This window comes from Podarcis filfolensis (genome assembly GCF_964270895.1).
Source record: "Podarcis filfolensis genome assembly, chromosome: 6".
Classification (NCBI taxonomy): domain Eukaryota; kingdom Metazoa; phylum Chordata; class Lepidosauria; order Squamata; family Lacertidae; genus Podarcis; species Podarcis filfolensis.
The window spans coordinates 95,507,358-95,527,016 of record NC_139609.1 but is presented as its reverse complement, the minus strand read 5'-3'; the positions used below and the strand labels follow the sequence as shown (position 1 = coordinate 95,527,016).

General features: G+C 46.8%; 1 protein-coding gene and 1 long non-coding RNA gene across 3 annotated transcripts in view; one reads left to right on the top strand and one right to left on the bottom strand.

The window, feature by feature from the left end:
• The window catches only part of PSMF1 (proteasome inhibitor subunit 1), a 14,246-nt gene extending 13,309 nt beyond the window's left edge, over window positions 1-937 (bottom strand). The window contains exon 1 of the mRNA XM_083618992.1: window positions 596-937. Coding sequence (XP_083475118.1) covers window positions 596-724 — 129 coding nt within the window. The 5' untranslated portion in view covers window positions 725-937. The remainder of the gene's footprint in view (window positions 1-595) is intronic.
• LOC310764903 lies at window positions 103-19,659 on the top strand. Of its 2 annotated transcripts, none has more exons than XR_014549338.1 (3): window positions 103-268; window positions 16,836-19,208; window positions 19,258-19,659. It is a non-coding gene; the product is annotated as an uncharacterized lncRNA (long non-coding RNA). The 2 variants fall into 2 exon arrangements; XR_014549339.1 differs by lacking the exon at window positions 103-268 and adding an exon at window positions 16,109-16,269.

Below are 19,659 nucleotides of genomic sequence, written 5' to 3'. Positions count from 1 at the left end.
GGGCTGCATCTCTGGGTTATTTGTGGGGCATAGGAATTCGTTCACCCCCCACTATAGTCCGGCCCCCCACAAGGTCTGAGGGACAGTGGACTGGCCCCCTGCTGAAAAATTTTGCCTACTCCTTTGCCCTTTTCATAGCCTGCCAAAGGGGAGACCAACACTACACAGCTACCCAGTGGAGACCACGCCCCCTGGCACGATTACGCAGCTGGACAGAGGCGCCGAGAGAGGGGGCAACAGTTGGCAACCCCCCTCCTTTTCCGGCCTGGTAAGCAGCGCCAGCCTTATCCCCTGCCCTTCCCACAGCCTGCCGCCACTACGCAGCAACCCAGTGGAGACCACGCCCCCTGGCATGATTACAGCAGCTTGACAGAGGTGCCGAGAGAGGGGACAAGAGTTGGCAACCTCCCCCCCCCCGCTTTTCCGGCCTGGTAAAGCAACGCCAGCCTTATCCCCTGCCCTTCCCGCAGCCTGCCGCCACCACGCAGCTACCCAGGAGACCTCACGCCCCCTTCGCCGCGACGCAGCTGGGCAGAGGCGCCGAGAGGGGGGAGAAGCGTTGGCAACCCTCCGTCCCTCCTCCTCCTCCTCTCACCTGGTCGCCGGCGCCGAGGCAGCGGAAGCCTTGCGTGATGAGCTTCCAGTGCAGGTAGCAGATCAAGGCGTCCTGCGGGCTGGAGATGTCCGGGGAGACCGAGTGGTAGAGGAGCTCCAGCCCGGCCATGGCGCCGTCCCGGCCGCCGCCGCCGCCGCCGCCTGCAGGTGGGGAAGGAAGGAAGGAAAGAAGGAAGGAGGAAGGATTAGAAGGAGGAGAAAGAGAAAGGGCCTTGCAGCGCACAAAACCAGCCGCCGGCGCAGGAAGGTCCCTCTCTCCGGTTAGGCGCGCGGAGAAAACGAAAGTGGCGAAGCAGCCTCCCCCGCGCGCGCGCGCAAAGGGAAAAGAGGGAGGAGGAAGAAGCCTTTCCCCGGTTAGAGTCCCCGGCTCTCTCCACTCACAAGCCCGGCAGCCGCAGCGGAGCCGGGCGTTGGGGTTCCGGCGGCGACGGGAAAGCGCGCACAAGGCGAGCACCGCGTCCATGGCCAAGCCAGGCAACCGCGCGCCAAGTTGGCGTGCGCGCTGGTGCCTTTTATGCGCCAGAGCGCACGGGAAGGACGGAAACGGGCTCCGGGTTCGGGGTGGTTTTGCGCCGGGGAAAAAGCAAGGCGCAAGTTAGATTCTCCTCCACCAGGGCCAGGGCCTTCTCTCTCTCTTTTTTAAAAAAAGAAATATTTATTAAGATTTTACAAAAAACAGATATGCAGAGACACATAATAAAAAAACAAGAAAAAAAATAAGAATAAACACACACACAAAAAAGATACAAAAAAATTAAAAACAATTCTTTTTCATAATTTAAACTCATTTGCTTGTTTCTTTGGCTTCCTCACACCTCCCCTTCTTGTATTCCCATTTAAATAATCAAATCAGCAAATCCTTACCCTCTTTCACTTATCTCTATAACTTGACATTTTATAACTCAGTATTTTCATCCATTATCAATTCATTTTTGCATATTCTTATTAACATTGTTACTAATACCACTTATTTCCAATCCAACACCATTTTAGTTATTTTTTTTAACCTATTTATACCCTTCTTCCATATTCTTAAAGCATTACAGCTGGAAACCACTTAATTTCTATCCAACATCATTCTAACATTCATTAATTTTGCAATATTTCTGTAGATAGTCTTTAAATTTCTTCCAATCTTCTTCCACCGCCTCTTCTCCCTGGTCCCGGATAGGGCCAGGGCCTTCTCAATGATGGCTCCGACCTGGTGGAATGCTCTGTCCCATGAGACCAGGGCCCTGCAGGATTTAACCTCCTTCCGCAGAGCTATTCCGCCTGGCTTTCAATTTGAACCTGGCCTGGTCTTTTATTCCCCTTCCTTCCCTCCCCCTCCCCGTTTTGTGAAGATTACCCGCTTTTGGATCCCACAGCTAACTCTCCCCAGGTCTCCTCACTTGCCCAAATAGGACAAATTTAGCCAGCTGGCCCTGGTGATCATCTAATGTTTATTGGATGGATTTCCCCCCTAAATTGATTTTTGATTCTTGATTTTATTGTTATTTACGCTTTATACCGTATTTTATGCTGTTTTTTTTGTAGCATCAATTAAGTGTTTTAAATTTGTTGTTAGCTGCCCTGAGCCCGGTTTCCTGAACCGGGAAGGGCGGGGTATAAATAAATAAAAAAAATATTATTATTATTAAAGTCAAACGTGCATTTAAGAAATATAATTTGGAAACATAAAAGGGAAGAGCGGAGGTCACGCTGGCATTAATTGCAAATAAGATAAAAGGCAAATAATGGAGGAACAAATGGTTGTAGGTTATTTGTCACCATTTTTTCATGTTTTCTGTTTACATTTACTGAGTATTTCTGTTACGCACTTCTCAATTAATAAAGCATTTAAAAAAAAATAGGGGGGGGGGAAGAAAAAGCAAGGCCGCAAGCGGAAAGTGGGGAGGAGGAGGAGGAATGCAAACACGCTGCCCCGAAAGTAATAATAATAATATTATTATAATTTATTATTTATACCCCGCCCATCTGGCTGGGCTTCCCCAGCCACTCTGGGCGGCTTCCAACAAAATATTAAAATACAATAATGCATCAAACATTAAAAGTTTCCCCTAAACAGGGCTGCCTTCAGATGTCTTCTAAAAGTCTGGTAGTTGTTTTTCTCTTTGACATCTGGTGGGAGGGCGTTCCACAGGGTGGGTGCCACTACTGAGAAGGCCTGCCTGGTTCCCTGTAACCTCACTTCGCACAATGAGGGACCCGGCAGAAGGCCCTTGGCTCTGGATCTCAGTGTCCGGGCAGAACGATGGGGGTGGAGACGCTCCTTCAGGTATACTGGGCCAAGGCCGTTTAGGGCTTTAAAGGTCAGCATCAAGACTTTGAATTGTGCTCGGAAACGTACTGGGAGCCAGTGTAGGTCTTTCAAGACCGGTGTTATGTGGTCTCGGCGGCCGCTCCCAGTCACCAGTCTAGCTGCTGCATTCTGGATTAATTGCAGTTTCCGGGTCACCTTCAAAGGTAGCCCCACAGAGAGCGCATTGCAGTAGTCCAAGGGGGAGATAACCAGAGCATGCACCACTCTGGCAAGACAGTCCGCTGGCAGGTAGGGTCTCAGTCTGCGTATCAGATGGAGCTGGTAGACAGTTGCCCTGGACACAGAACTGACCTGCGCCTCCATGGACAGCTGTGAGTCCGAAATGACTCCCAGGCTGCACATCTGGTCCTTCAGGGGCACAGTTACTCCATTCAGGACCAGGGAGTCCCCCACACCCACCCGCCTCCTGTCCCCCCAAAACCAAAATCCTGTCTTGTCAGGATTCAACCTCAATCTGTTAGTCGCCATCGATCCTCCAACCGCCTCCAGACACTCACAAGTATTGTGAGTTTGAGGTGGTCAGTCTGTGAGATGTCCGAAACCTAATCTCTGGGGTTCTCGATGCAGCAGCAAGGCGTGAAATCGAATGCAGGGTCCCATTGTTGAGTTAGCATTCAAGTTCATATCCTCCAACATTTCTCCGGCGCATGGGCGCAGCCAGGATTTTTGTTGGGGTGGTTGTACATAAAGTTGTTGATCTTTTTGTTGGGAGATCACAGGTAAAAAAAAAAAAACCCGAACGAGGACATTGTGGGGGGCAGGCTTCTGTTAGTGGGACAGGCTTCTGCTGGGGTGGGCAGACCCTCAGTTAATAGAGTATTGTTAAAGCTTATCAATACTTCTTGAGGGTTTAAGGGGGACAGCTGCCTCCCTGCCCCTCCCTTGGCTACGCCCATGCTGCGATGAAAATAGTGACGTCCTATTCAACAATAATATTAATAACAATAACTGTTGTTGTTGTTCCTGTTGTTGTTGTTTCTCCTCCTGTGATGGAACTCCTATTTGGGGACTTCCCTGGCTTTTTTCTGGCCCACGTAGGACCAGTCTGGATAGTTGGCCTTGGTGAAGACTTGACGTTTCCATCCCCCAAAAAGTTTTTGATTTGATGACTGGCAGAATCCGAAACCTGGGAGAAGAGTTGGTGGAAGAAGACTGGAAGAAATTTAAAGACTATCTTCAGAAACACTGTAAAATTAATGAATGTTGAAATGATGTTGGACTGAAAATAAGTGGCATTAGCAACAAAGTTAATAAGAATATGCAAAAATGAATTGATAAATGGATGAAAATATAGAGTTACAACATGTTAAGATATAGAGTTAAGATAAATGAAAGAGGGTAAGGATTTGCTGACTTGATTATTTAAATGGGAATACAAAAAAGGGGAGGTGTGAGGAGGCCAAGGAAACAAGATAACGAGTCAGGGTTACAAAAATGGATTTGTTTTTATTTTCCTTTTCTTATTTTATGTATTTTTCTATGTTTCTTTTATTGTATTTCTTTCTTTTTATATGATCTTTTAAATTCATGTCTTTGTAAAACTCCAATAAATATCTTTAAAAAAAAAAAGTTTTTGATTTGAGTTTCCAGTGAAAAGAGGCTGCATTTTAATGTTGTATTTTAGTCTTGTTTTTTAAGTTGTTTTTCAAGCAGTTGTTTTTATACCTGGTGTTAGCCGCCCTGAGCCTGGTCTTGGCTGGGGAGGGTGGGGTATAAATAAAATTATTATTATTATTATTATTATTATTATTATTATTATTATTATTATTACTCCACCCACCTGACTGCCACTCTGGTAGACTCTGCAGAAGCAGGTTCCATTGGGCTATTGCAATAACTCAAACACACCTGATCTCTCTCCCCCTGAGTTTCTCTAGCCCTTTTACGAGCCCCCCTCAGATGATGGTCACAGGGCCTGGGTCGGTGCATACAGATTAAAAATGGATTAAAACTTGTTTCAGCTTTCTAAGTGAAATATACTTGGAGTCGAGAGTGGATTTTATGCTCTTTATTCAGCTCATAGTGGTGAGGAGGAATGGAAGTTCCCCCAGAATGTCTGCTTTATATACAGTGTTATATACAGGTCAAGTACTTAATTCGTTCCAGAGGTCCGTTCTTAACCCGAAACTGTTCTTAACCTGAAGCACCACTTTAGCTAATGGGACCTCCTGCTGCTGCCGCGCCTCCGGACTGCAAGAAGATCAAACCTATCCATTCTGAAGGAAATCAGCCCTGAGTGCTCACTGGAAAGACAGATCCTGAAGCTGAGGCTCCAAGACTTTGGCCACCTCATGAGAAGAGAAGGCTCCCTGGAAAAGACCCTGATGTTGGGAAAGATGGAGGGCCCAAGGAGAAGGGGACGACAGAGGACGAGATGGTTGGACAGTGTTCTCGAAGCTCCCAGCATGAGTTTGACCAAACTGCGGGAGGCAGTGGAAGACAGGAGGGCCTGGCGTGCTCTGGTCCATGGGGTCACGAAGAGTCGGACACGACTAAATGACTAAACAACAACAACAACAATCTAAGAAATGTTGGGGCTTCCTAACTTTCCAGAAATCTGAAATTAAAAGGACTCAGGAGAATCTCTGAATTGCATCCTCTATGCATTGGGAAGATCTTAAGATACCCGGATTTGAAACCAGTGTCGGACACGACTAAACAGCTAAACAACAACAACAACGCCTGTGCCTAGCTAGCTCTGTTCTCCCCAGGCTGATCTCTTCCCACTGGGGAAGCCCCCCTATAGCCAGGCTACCCCCCCTCCATCCCTTCCCATGCTTTACTACTGACCATGGGTTTTCCGGGCTCTCTCCGCCATGGCTACTGCCACCTGCCCCACATGGTCCAAAGGGCACAGAAGAAGGGGGGCAGAGGCCGGGGCGATAACATGGCCTCCAGCTTTGCTTTGCCAACTTGCCCGGTTGCCGTGCAACAGAGACCCCCAGGGTTCCATGTTCCATGCGCCCAGCTCTTGCAAGAAACTTGCAAGGTGGTTAGGATCAGGGCAGAGAGGAAGAGCGCAGGTCACCAGGATTGGGCCTGAATCACTGCTGCTAAGTGAGCTTGAGATGCTGGTCTTTCTTGCCTCCTGGCTCGCTCCTCTGACTCGGGAGTAAGGGAGCGATGCTTTATTACAGCAGATCAATAATAATAATATTGTACAAATAACTCCATATTTTCTTTACAAAGATTTATCATTTACAATACTGTCTTATTTTATAGTAAAAAGGTAAAGGTACCCCTGCCCGTACGGGCCAGTCTTGACAGACTCTAGGGTTGTGCGCTCATCTCACTCTAGAGGCTGGGAGCCAGCGCTGTCCGCAGACACTTCCGGGTCATGTGTTTACCGTTTACTTCCTGTTTACAACTTCCCGCTTCAGCGTCAAATTAATCCCTTTTTTCTTCCTTTAGTCCCAATTTCTTAAGCTTCACCTACTCACGGGTAGTTGTTTAGCAGCCAAATTGTCACAGGAAAAAGGTCAGCGCTCTCCGGCAACAGCTGTGCGGCTTCGCCCCACGGAAGTAGCAATTGACTCTCAGCACCGCGCCTCCCGTTACGCTCCGGGACCCCTTACGGGGTTCCTTTGCCAATTCGGGGGGCGCTAATGGTGCCCGCCGAGTCCCACGCTCACAGGCTTCTCCTGCCTGTCATTTTTGGAAGGGTCTCCGCTTCGCCGTAGCGGACAGACCCACTTTCCGCAGAGCTTCTCCCTCCCAGTTAGAAGGAGACCGCCATTGCTGTTGGCGCCGCCTCCGGAAGCCAAAACCCAGACACTTCCGGGTCACGTGGCCAGCATGATGAAGCTGCTCCGGCGAACAGACACCAGAGCAGCACACGGAACGCCGTTTACCTTCCCGCTATAAAGCGGTACCTATTTATCTACTTGCACTTAAGGGTGTTTTCGAACTGCTAGGTGGGCAGGAGCTGGGACCGAAAGACAGGAGCTCACCCCGCCACGGGGATTTGAACCGCCAACCATGCGATCGGCAAGCCCTAGGCACTGAGGTTTTACCCACAGCGCCACCCACGTCCTTATTTTATAGTGCTGTACATTGATTATTGCTTTCATGTTATGGATCAATGGTAAAATTCATGTTAAATTGCTGTTTTAGGGCTTCTTTTTAAAAGTCTGGAACGGATTAATCCGTTTTGCATTACTTTCTATGGGAAACAAAATAAAAATTCTTTCTGTGTTGGTCTGACTACAGCAGACCAACACGGCTACCTACCTGTAACTTTCTATGGGAAAGTGCACCTTGGTTTTGGAATGCTTTGGTTTGGGAACGGACTTCCAGAACAGATTAAGTTTGAGAACCAAGGTACTACTGTATATACAATAAACAAGCATGTTTCCTCCAAAGGTCTTGAGCATGGGTAGGCAAACTTAAAAGGCCCGGGGGCCGGATCCGGCCCGATCGCCTTCTAAATCCGGCCTGCAGACGGTCCGGGAATCAGTGTGTTTTTTTCATGAGTAGAATGTGTGCTTTTATTTAAAATGCATCTCTGGGTTATTTGTGGAGCATAGGAATTTGTTCATTCCCCCCCCTAAAAAAGATGTAGTCCGCCCCCCCATAAGGTCTGAGGGACAGTGGACCGGCCCCCTGCTGAAAACGTTTGCTGACCCCTGGTCTTGAGTTAAGCTCCAGTGGTATCAAACAGAAGTTGCCTGGCAATCTCAGAAGGGCCACTGGAGGGCGGCCCACCCTTTCTAAAAAACCCTTTCTGAGATTTCAATTTTGTGCTTTCGCTCCCTTCTCTGTTGTGTGTTTGGGTCGGGAAAGGGAGAGGCTTCCATCGCTGGAGGAACAGGGAGCCAGCAACGCCAAAGTGGGTTTTCCAAACCCACACCTGTAATCGTTGGAAGTTGCAAAGGTACCTGAACTGCATTTGGGTGCACAGCCACCTCTATTCATGGCTTGTGGCTTTGCTCTGCATTTCTTATGATTCTGTGCTTTTGTTTCCACAAACAGCTGTTGGCACCTATTTCCCTGCGTGCAGATATAAGACTCTTGTTTCTCAAACCTGTTACGGGAAAACCCTTGGGCTCACTTGGATTGCCAACCAAAGACGCCAGCCAGGAATATAGGAGCGAAACAGCAGCCAGCAGGCCAGGTCTTCTATTTTTTAAGGACTGTTGCAACAGGACTTCCAGAACAACGGGTGGCTCCCACTTTTATCAGTTTTACAAAGATACCCACAACACCCCTAGAATAACATCATGCATGCATCACAAATATATCACAAATTGGGAGGGTCTGGAAAAAATTAAATAATTAAAAATTGTCCAGTACCACCTTAGAGACCAACTAAGTTTGTTCTGGGGACGCGGGTGGCGATGTGGGTTGGCCTGATCCTGCTAAAGCTATCTTTATGTTGCTAACTTTTTTTTTTTGGCGATGAATAAAACTTTATTTACAATTTGACAATAACAAAGGGGGGGGGGGAGAACCATAGTAGTTGTTACATTAAATCTTTACGATTAACCAGTTTTAACATTTTACAAATACTAATAAAAAAAATCGGGACGCTGGTGGCGCTGTGGGTTAAACCACAGAGCCTAGGACTTGCCGATCAGAAGGTCGGCAGTTCGAATCCCCGCGACGGGGTGAGCTCCCGTTGCTCGGTCCCTGCTCCTGCCAACCTAGCAGTTTGAAAGCACGTCAAAGTGCAAGTAGATAAATAGGTACCGCTCCGGCGGGAAGGTAAACGGGGTTTCCGTGCACTGCTCTGGTTCACCAGAAGTGGCTTAATCATGCTGGCCACATGACCCGGAAGCTGTACGCCGGCTTCCTCGGCCAGTAAAGCGAGATGAGTGCTGCAACCCCAGAGTCGGCCACGACTGGACCTAATGGTCAGGGGTCCCTTTACCTAATAAAGAAATCATTTTTAACTTACTGAGGTTTCCGCAATACACTTTTGTCTCTTTATCTTTTTCTTAACATATCAAGAAATACCAAGAAAGGAAACACAAAAAGAAAGAAAGAAAAAGAAGAAGAAAAAGGTGTGTGTGTGAAGGGAAGGGTAAAAAAGAAAAGAGGAGGAAGAAAACAAAGCAAAACAAACATATTTGACTTCTGATTAGACTCATTGTATTATTATTTCTAGTTTTTTCACACACAGTTCCAAATTATTGTATTTCTTTGTTTTCATCAGATATCAAGAAACATAATATTTGTTGTTTTACAAGGATCATTCTATTTCTGCCAGGAGAGGTTTGTTATTGTAATACTTTCCCAAATACTCTTTAAAGATTTTCCATTCTTTCTGTACTTTCTGTTTTGGATACCCTCTAATTCTCCCTGTCATCATGGCCATCTGTTGATATTCTATCATTTGGACCTGCCACTCATTTATCGTAGGTGTTTTGCCACTTTCCCAGTTTTTTTGCGATTAAGATCCTGGCTGCTACTGTTGTATACATAAAAAGTGGTCTATTTTCTTTTTTGATTTCTGGTGACATTATTCCTAGGAGAAAGGTTTCAGGTTTTTTCTTAAATGAAAACTTAAATAGTTTTTTAAATTCATTGTAGATGTTATTCCAAAATGCTTTCAGGGCTGTGCGTTCCCACCACTTATGTTGCTTGCTTGTAGCGGCATCTTCAACGTGGGGAGGGAGGAAGAAGCTGTGTTCTCCTCCCTGCTCACGAGGAGCACCATCGTTCCCCCTCCCCTTGGAGAAATATGGTACCTCATTTATCAACCCCATAAATAGGGTGGAGAATATTGGAATATTTGCAGCGTGGTCCAGTTTTCTCTCCTCTTGCCCGCTTCTTGCCCTTAGAGACTGGGTGGACTATACATTCAAAGAAGATCGCTATGAATTGCTCGATTCCGTAATATTCCCTAGCACTTTTTTTAATTTTAAAGTTGGCGTTGGCTCCCCCACCCCCTCCTCTATATGAGGCCTGCCTTCATTTAAATGTCTAGTTCAACCTCATCCCGAGGGCTTGGGTGGGAATGGGTTCTCTTCATGTCAAGGAATCGAGCTGTGAGCTCCCCTGCGGACCCTTCTCAATCTCGGCTGCTTTTGCCAGCACATGACGGAGAAAAACCAGAGTGGAATTGACTTTGAAGCAGAAATAAAAGATGATCCTGTGTGCCAGGAGGACCTTATTTGCAGAAGCGAGCCAGAATGTTTTTTCTCTTCCATTTTTATATGGCACCCATACCAGAAAACACACACACACACAATACAATCCGGATTATGAACCACATTCATTTCGCCTCCATACACGACATTCCCAATTCCTTCTTTCCTTTTGTATTACTGGAGGGGATGCAGTGTTAATGGGACACGGGTGGCGCTGTGGTCTAAACCACCGGGCCTCTTGGGCTTGCTGATCAGAAGGCTGACAGTTCGAACCCCCGCGACGTGAGCTCCCGTTGCTCTGTCCCAGCTTCTGCCAACCTAGTAGTTCGAAAGCACACCAGTGCAAGTGGATACATAGGTACTGCTGCGGCGGAAAGGCAAACGGCGTTTCCATGTGCTCTGGTTTCCATCACGGTGCACCAGAAGCAGTTTAGTCCTGCTGGCCACGTGACCCGGAAAGCTGTCTGCGGGCAAACGCTGGCTCCCTTGGCCTGAAAGCGAGATGAGTGCCACAACCCTATAGTCGCCTTTGACTGGACTTAACCATCCAGGGTCCTTATAGGGTGTTAGAGGAGGAGTAGAACCTTCTGGTGGGGGGCACGTGCTCCTTCTAGGGTCGTTCGTCCACCTTTTGTCCCCACCCTGCACTCTGCTCTCACCTGTGGCTCCTAGAAGCTGTCAGCATGTGGCAGCGGTCATACCCTGGAAATCTGCTTCGACTGCCTGGCTCAACCGGGTGAGGGAAGCCGATGGTTCTCTTTAAAAAAAATGTTTTTATTAACAAACTCCACATAACAAATTGTCAAAACATATCATATTCATTATTTTCCCCCTTCCCCCCTTCAAACCCTCTCTCCCCCAAGACTTCCCTCAGCTCCTCTCTCTGATTTCTCAGTACATACTACTCTCTGCATGTTATAAAATTGTACATGTCCTTACATTATCTATCTACCATGTTATCAATTAATAAATTTGTGTACAGTGGTACCTCGGGATGCGAACGGAATCCGTTCGGGAACCCCATTCGCATCCCGAATGGAATGTAAGACGCGACAGCGTGTCTGCGCGTACGTGGGTCGCATTTTGCCGCTTCCGCGCATGCATGTGACATCATTTTGAGCATATGCGCAAGCGGCGAAACCCAGAAGTAACGTGCTCCATTGCTTCTGGGTTGCCGCGGAGCGCAACCCGAAAGCGCTCAACCTGAAGCACATTCAACTCGAGTTATGACTATGTTTATTCAGAACCTGCTAAGGAGTCCAATTCATTTTGTTGCCTTTTTAGATAAGTTGTAAAAAGCTCGCATTCTTCCTTAAAGTCACAGTTGTCCTTGTCCCGCAATTTGTATGTCAATTTAGCCAACTCTGCATAGCTCATCAATTTTTCTTGGCACTGTTCTTTCGTTGGGATTTCCTTATTGGAAGCTGATGGTGCTCAATCCTTCTGTGAGTTAGGGGCTTCCCCTGCATGGGCATTCAGGCTCTGGCAGATTGAACGGACAAGACCAAGAGAGGGTCCAGCGGTCAAGACGGTGGTTTCTGCCCATGCTTCAGAGGGAAGTGATGGGCAGATGGGACTTGTCAACCTGGGAAGGTAGCCCATCTAGGAGGAGGAAAACACTGACCCTAAACTTCTGTTGCTTTGTAGGACATCTTCAGCAGAAGAAAGGCCTTCTCGGTAGTGGTGCCCTCACATCAGATGTCAAAGAAATAAACAACTATATGACGTTTAGAAGACATCTGAAGGCAGCCCTGTTCAGGGAAGTTTTTAATGACTGATGTTTTAATGTACCATATTTTTCGCTCTATAAGACGCACCAGACCACAAGACGCACCTAGTTTTTGGAGGAGGAAAACAAGAAAATAATATTCTGAATCTCAGAAGCCAGAACAGCAAGAGGGATTGCTGTGCAGTGAAAGCAGCGATCCCTCTTGCTGTTCTGGCTTCTGGGATAGCTGCACAGCCTGCATTCGCTCCATAAGATGCACACACATTTCCCCTTATTTTTCAGGAGGGAAAAAGTGAGTCTTATAGAGCAAAAAATACGGTATTTTTAATCTTCTGTTGGAAGCAACCCAGAGTGGCTGGGGAAACCTAGCCAGATGGGCAGGGTATAAATAAAATAATAATAATAGTAGTAGTAGTAGTAATAATAATAATAATAATAATAATAATAATAATAATAAAGGGCTAAGGAATAAATCCTACAAAAATCCAGAGTGCAGTACCTAAGACAGTTGGATGGCGGCTTGTATGTCTCCTTCCAGCAACTGCAGCAGCCGTCTCCAAACGTCTTGCTCTACTTTCCTTTGGACCCCATCCGTGACGTCGAGAGGGGGGTCTTGCCTGGGCAGCCCAGGACCTCCATCCACGCTGCCCAGGGTTGCATCCTGGAAAGGTTACTTTGGTGCTGCTAACACAGCAGTTTGACTTCACCCCTGGAGGCCTACTCCGTTGTCTCTCAAGAGAAACAGATGCCAACAAGAAAACGTGTGGATTTCTCCCTCTTCCCCGAAGCCTTTGGGAGTGTTCCAGAGAAGCCACCACAAAGCAGGGACGTTGTTAGTGGGCAGCCTAGTGGACCTCGGCCATTAATGCCAGGCTCCAGATCTCCTGCCTCTTCCCCCCTCCTGCCAATTGTTAGTGTGCAAAGGTTATTGACTTGTGATTAGGAGCTTGCAAGGACTTACCATAGCTGGATGATGTGCAGAAGGGATTATGTGTGTGTAAAGGAGAAGTCATGTTGGCTGTTGGACAGACTTGTTTCAGGTTTGATATGTACATAAGCAGCCGTTCTTGCCAGTACGTTGTGGGTGGGTGGGTCCAGTCCCCGTGCGTTGTATCGGGCCCAGAAAATCCTCTTGCAACCGAGACCCCTGTAGAGGAAGAGCCAGATTATGCCCTCACGCCAACCCTGAACGTTAGCTTAAATTCAGTGCGTGTAAATCAACACACACAAAATGCCTCGAATCCTTGAAGTAAAAACATAGGAAGGGTCTTGCAGGATCAGGCCCATCCAGTCCCGCATCTTGTTCTTAGAAGACTCAGCACGGCTCTTTAGGCATAAAGCCACTTCCGAGCTAGGGAGGAGGTGGGGTTGCGGGCTCACGCCCCTCCCCACACTGGCTCCAGCCCCCGCGATAGCAGGGAACCCTCGGACACGTCATTCCCGGCTCCAGCCAATCGGTTGGGCCAGGGGGCATGGCCTCGCTGCATTCAGGCTGGTGCGGCCGAGGGTCTCCCTCTTTTCCACGCTGCAGCCAGCTAGGGTTTTTTCCCCTTCCCACCCACCCGTTAGGCTAGGCTCTCTGACATTGCTATGGACTCTGTACCCACTCTGGAAGAATGGCAGATGAAGTTGATTGACTGTATGGGATTGGCAGAAATGACCGGCAGAATCCGCGACCAGGGAGAAGAGTCGGCAGAAGAAGACAGGAAGAAATTTAAGGACTATTTACAGAAATATTGCAAAATTAATGAACTTTGAAAGATGCTGGATTGAATTTATGTGGTCTCTAGCTGTTATGATAAAAAGAAATGGGATAAATATTGTTTAAGTTATAAAATTTAAAAAAGTTGATTGGAAAATAAGGTGTTAGTTAAAAGGAATGTTAAGAGATTAGGATTTGCTGGATAATCATTTTGAACTAGAAAACAAGAAGGGGAGGTATGAGGAAGTCAAAGAAACATGTTATTGAAAATTGAAATCGAAATTGATTTGTTTTTAATATTTTTCTTTTTCCTTTTCTTTTTTGTTTGTATAAAATTGAAAAATCGAATAAATATTTATAAAAAAAAAAAAGACATTGCTATGGACTCTGGTTGGTCGCCGTCAAGGGGCCTGGTAGGAATTTTTCCATTTGGCAGATTGGCTCCAGCCACTTGGTTTTCCCCTACCTCGTAGCAATACATCACAACTCCTCGGTATTGGAGGATAGGCATTGGTAGGCGAATTGTTCTATTGTTATGCAGATGAAGGGGGGGGGAAGGAAGCGCCATCACCTTCCCCCAAAACAAAGGGTAATCCGGTAAAGGATTCTGGGGGGCGTGGCCTTGTCCTAAGCCTATGGAGGTGTGGGCCCATGGCACGCCCCCAAGCGGTAACTCCGGGGGGAGTTCCTAGTTGACGTGTGTCAGAGCTGCCCAAGGTCCCAGCTCACAAAGGACCAACGCTGCTTCTTTGTTAAGTACAAAAGTCTTTATTGAAGTTCAGTTTCACTTCCAGAGCCGCAGCGCGCAGCTCTACATCTCAACTGTTAGACCGCTGATGCTCCGTCTGAGTCTCCTCCCCCCTGACACCAATTTAAGATTCTAGCCTTACTCCACCTCTTCCTCAGTTCCTTCCGCCTCTGGTTCCACCTGGCCGTTGGGGTCTCGCCCTTTCTAGCCTCTTCTGACGCTGAGTCCCCTGAGCCTTCCTCCTCCCTCCGGCGGGCTTTAGGAGCTGGTTCCCCATCCGGGTCTCCTGCTGTTCCCCGCGCCTGTACATTTGAACTTGGCGCGCGCGCCCAGCCGGTAACTTTTCTCCTGACCGTTTCACTGCTGCTGCTGTCACTGCTTCCCCCTCTGGGGGGGCTAGCTGCAACTGACCTCCCCTCCGTTGGAGGCGTGGTTAGCCCTGACTCACTCTCTCTCCCCCCTGGAGGAGACGCTGGCCCTGACACATGTGACTCTTCCCCCCCACTACGCTCTGGTGGGGAAACTGGTCCCAATCCCCCACTGCTGCTTTGGGGTTCCCCTCTGGCTCCTTGTTTCTGGTGAGTCCCCCCTGGGACCCCCCTTGCCCTGACCATCGGCGCCCCCTTCTGGGAATCTTCTGATTCGCTGGAGAAGCTCATGGAATCTCTCGGGCCACTGTCATACTCCCCTACGCTGCCCTCGGATTCTTCCCCTTCGCTCTCCAATTCCTCTCTCCCCAGAGCTCCTGCTCCTGAGTCCCTGACAACGTGCCTCAGCATGGCTCCCCCCAATGCTGGTTAACCCTTCAAGCAAGCGGGCTGAAGCCGGTTAGTTGATAGGACCAATGCCTAAGCCGGTGCCACTCAATTCCTGTAATCAATAAAGTTGTGGCCTAATTTGACCCATTAACTCAAATTCTTGTGTCTTGTGTCTTTATTTCTGAAGGGGGGGGGGCAGGAATTCGCCACGCAAAATAATTTGCTAGCAAAAACGGGATGTTTCTGGGTTCTGGAAATTCCCAGCATGGCTGCCAGGTTGAGTCTTTAGCTAATGGGCTTTGATGGCATTTCTGGTCTTTATCCCAGCTCTTTAGCAAAGCAGACTCTATCTCAGCCTTTGTTTTTATTCTATTAGCCCTCCTAACAGAATGCAGCTCCTCCAAACCACCACCTTTGGGTGCCCGGAAGCACCCTGTTCTACGGCTGATCGCCCAGCCTCCCACTCCCAAAACTATTACACCTTTCAGTTTTGTTCTGCTTAATTTCCTTGGGACTTTCCAAAAGAATATTCCCGAGCGTGGTAAACACCCAGAAGAGAGCTTGGTTGCGACAAACACTTTGCAAGCCAGCTCCTTTTTTTTGCTCTGCAATACCTGCAAATTGTTCTCTCCCTGCTCACAGTGGATTCTTTGCAAATTGATTCGGATTTGCTTTGTTAAATCTCGGATGGTTAGCCAGCATCATGAGTCAGCATACTTGAAAGCCTGTTTTAATTTAAAACAGAGCAGGTATATCTGCTGTTCAGCTAAGCAAAGGGAACCTCATCCTGATAAAACTAAATGATATGTACCTTGACCATCGCGGTCTTTCATGTGTTGAGCAGACAGGGAAAGGAACCCATGGGCATTTTTGCCCTACAGGTTTGCATCAGTTCTACTGTCCTGGCTTCCCATTTTCTGAAAATGGGAAAAATGCTCTCTTGCAGCCCGACCTCTTCCATAAAACTACACTTCCCCTGGGAGAGCAGCTGAAATCCAGTCCGGCTTCAGGCCTGCTCATGGAATTGAAGCTGCCTTGGTCTTTGGGGGCGGCCCATCCTTTTCACTGCCTGAGGATCTTAGGATGAAAAGTGGCTAAATAATGCAAATACTAATAATAAATTTCAGGTGTTCCCTATGGCAGGGATAGCCAATGCATTCCACAGGGCGAGTGCCACCACCGAGAAGGCCCTCTGCCTGGTTCACTGTAACCTCACTTCTTGCAATGAGGGAACCGCTAGAAGGCCCTCAGCGTTGGATCTCAGTGTCCAGGCAGAACGATGGGGATGGAGATGCTCTTTCAGGTATACTGGACCGAGGCCATTTAGGTCTTTAAAGGTCAGCACCAACACTTTGAATTGTGCTCAGAAACGTACTGGGAGTCAATGTAGGTCTTTCAAGACCAGTGTTATATGGTCCCGGCGGCCGCTCCCAGTCACCAGTCTAGCTGCCGCATTCTGGATTAATTGCAGTTTCCGGGTCACCTTCAAAGGTAGCCCCACATAGAGCGCATTGCAGTTGTCCAAGCGGGAGATAACTAGAGCATGCACCACTCTGGTGAGACAGTCTGCGGAAAGGGAGGGTCTCATCCTGTGTACCAGATGGGGCTAGTAGACAGCTGCCCTGGACACAGAATTGACCTGCACCTCCATGGACAGCAACATTAAAACATCAGTCATTAAAAACTTCCCTAAACAGGGCTGCCTTCAGATGTCTTCTAAATGTCAGATAGTTGTTTATTCAACTATCTGTTAATTCCACGGTCTGTGAGCACTTAGAAAAGGATGTTGTGATTACTAAGACCCAGCATGGGTTTCTCAAAAACAAGTCAAACCAAATTAATCTCTTTTTCCCCTTTTTTTCTCTGCAGAGTTACAAGCTTGGTGAATCAAGGGTAGGACTCAAACCAATGGCTTCGTGTTACAAGAATGGAGATTCAAAACTAAAGATCTGGAAGAGCTGGAAGAACTTTCTGACAGCAAGAGCTGCTCAACAGTCTCCCTTGGGAGGTTGTGGACTCTCCTTCCTTGCAGGTTTTTGAGCAGAGTTTGGATGGACATCTGTCATGGATGCTTTTGTTGAAATTCCTGCACTGTAGAGGATTGGACAAATTGGCCCTTGGGGTCCCTTCCAACTTTTAAATTCCACGATTCCCCGAAACGGCTTGTTGCAAGGTTTTGAAACAATTTGTACGAGACAGCTGGGCGAAGTCAGCCAGAGGTGTTGGGGCTGACGTGTTGTCTCAGTTTCCAGAAGGCATTTGGTTCTCGAATCTCTTTGCCATGGAGTAATCCCAAGGAGGCTTATGAGAACTCTCCAACAGAGTCCTGGGAATGGTTTTGGGGCAGATGAGAGGGATCTGTCAATTTTGCTTTCTCTCACTTTTTCATTATCCCATGCTTGAGTTCCCTTTGCCAGATTTCCACATCAAGTTTGTGTGTGTTTGTGTGTCTTAAACCATCATTAAAAAAAAAACCAGTGTTTTAGCGTGGCTTTCTCTCTATATATTGCAGTGTTGGAAAAACTTATTGAATATTGTGGAGTTGGAAAAGGTTCAGAAAATGATTAAGGGGCTGAAGCGAATCCTTTATGAAGAAAGTTTGCAGCGTTTGGGACTTCTTAGTTTGAAGGAAAGGCAAGCAAAAGGTGACATGATAGACATTTATAAAATTCTGCACTTCCACTTACATGTTTTGCCAAACACTGCCTTGGGACGGTTTTGACCCTTAAAGGCAGTCTATGCATATTTTAATTACCGTATTTTTCTGTCTGTAAGATGCCCACATGTATAAGACGCCTCCTATTTTTGGGGACTCCGATTTAAGAAAAGGCGGAATATGTATAAGACGCCCCCAAATTTTGGACATTATTTTTTAGGGGAAAAAACTAGGCTTTTACACGAAAAAATACAGTAATCAATCAAATATTGTTGTATATACGCAGCCGTGTTTTTATACTGGTGATCGGTTATATATAATCCATGTTATTACTGGGTTGCAAAATCGCTTCTGGATGCTTCATAGCAAGTGATTCATAGCTCAGTTGGTAGAGCACGAAAGGTTGTGGGTTCGAGTCCCAAGTTGGGCAAAATATTCCTGCATTGCAGGGGGCTGCATTAGACCCCAGTGGTCCCTCCCAGCCATACAATTCTGTGATTCTCTGGTGTGAATAATGTGAAAATAAGGGAAAACTTGTCCACTTTCTCCACGCTAGACATAATTGATTTTTGTGAAGCTTACTCCTGTTTCCCTCTTACCGTATTTTTCGCTCTATAAGACGCACTCTTCCCCTCCTAAGAAGTAAGGGGAAATGTGTGTGCGTCTTATGGGGCAAATGCAGGCTCCATGGCTTCGTGTTGCTTTCGCTGAAGCCAGGAGAGCAAGAGGGGTCGGTGCACACTGATCCCTCTTGCTCTCCTGGCTTCGCTTCGCTGGAGAGGCGCTGTGCAGAGAGGGAGAGAATATGGTTTTCCCTTGTTCTCCCCCTCTAAAACTAGGTGTGTCTTATGGTCGGGTGCATCTTATAGAGCAAAAATATGGTAGTTCTCTCTCCCCCCCCCAAATTAAAAACTTCGCAATGGTTTTGTTCAGCCTTTGGCAACCGGGTGCCCTCCAGATGTTTTGGACTATAACTCCCGCCGGCCCCAGCTGGAAGGCGCCCAGTTGATGAAGCGCACCCTTCTTGGGAAAGTGCTCCATGTTCCCGCTAAACACATGTTTTCCTAGCTCGAAAATACCCTTTTCGAGATGAAGCAACTCACACCATGCGCGATCTTCCAAATCTAGCCGTCACCATAGATTTATGTCGGATCATTACGATGCAAGTTGTTTTCAATTTCCTTCCCTTTCCTCATAATTCCTAATAATTCCTAGGACAGAATTTATCTGCTCTCCCGCTGCAAATAAATGCAAGTTTTCCATCTGAGTCATTTTTGTCTCGCCAACCCAATCAAGGCGCATGCATGTTGATGTGCTTTAATCTCTTTTACCGTAAATCTCAGTTGTTTTCATATATTTTTACCTGCTTTTTCTTGATGGTCTTAATACTTCTTGCAAGCTGCTTAGAAATGGTACTGCATAAATTTTACGAAATAAATAAAAACAAACTTCATTCACCATGACTCCAAGATCTCTTTGCTGGAGAGTCACTGCCAGTTGAGACCCCATTAAAAATAAAATAAAATTATAAGTTGTGTGTCTTTGTTTTTCAATGTGAACTTTTACATCAGTTTGTACACATTGTGGTATTTTATGCATTGCGACTTGCACTTATTTTTACTGACCATAGTTCAGCAATTATTGTAATTGTTAAGAGTGAATTTCAGTTGAATTATTATTTGCTGATGTTCTGAGAGTTAATTTAATTGTGTACTGTTATATTCTAATAGAATACTGAATATTACTTAATTTGATATAAGTCTTTCCATTTTAAAGTTATGCTTTATTACGACTTTCTGTATAGGATCAGATTATGATAAGGCGTGTGTTCTTTGTTGTACATTTTGTTGCTGCAAACCGCCTTGTGTATAGTAATATAGAAAGGCGGTATACAAATCAAAAGTGGAATGAAACTGAGTGAAATATCAAGTTACCTGACACTGCCCACTCCGTTACAAATTTGTTTGGGCTCTCCTGAAGCCGAGAGTTACCCTCTAAAGCCATGTTTGCGCCATAAATTTTAAGCTCTTTATACCC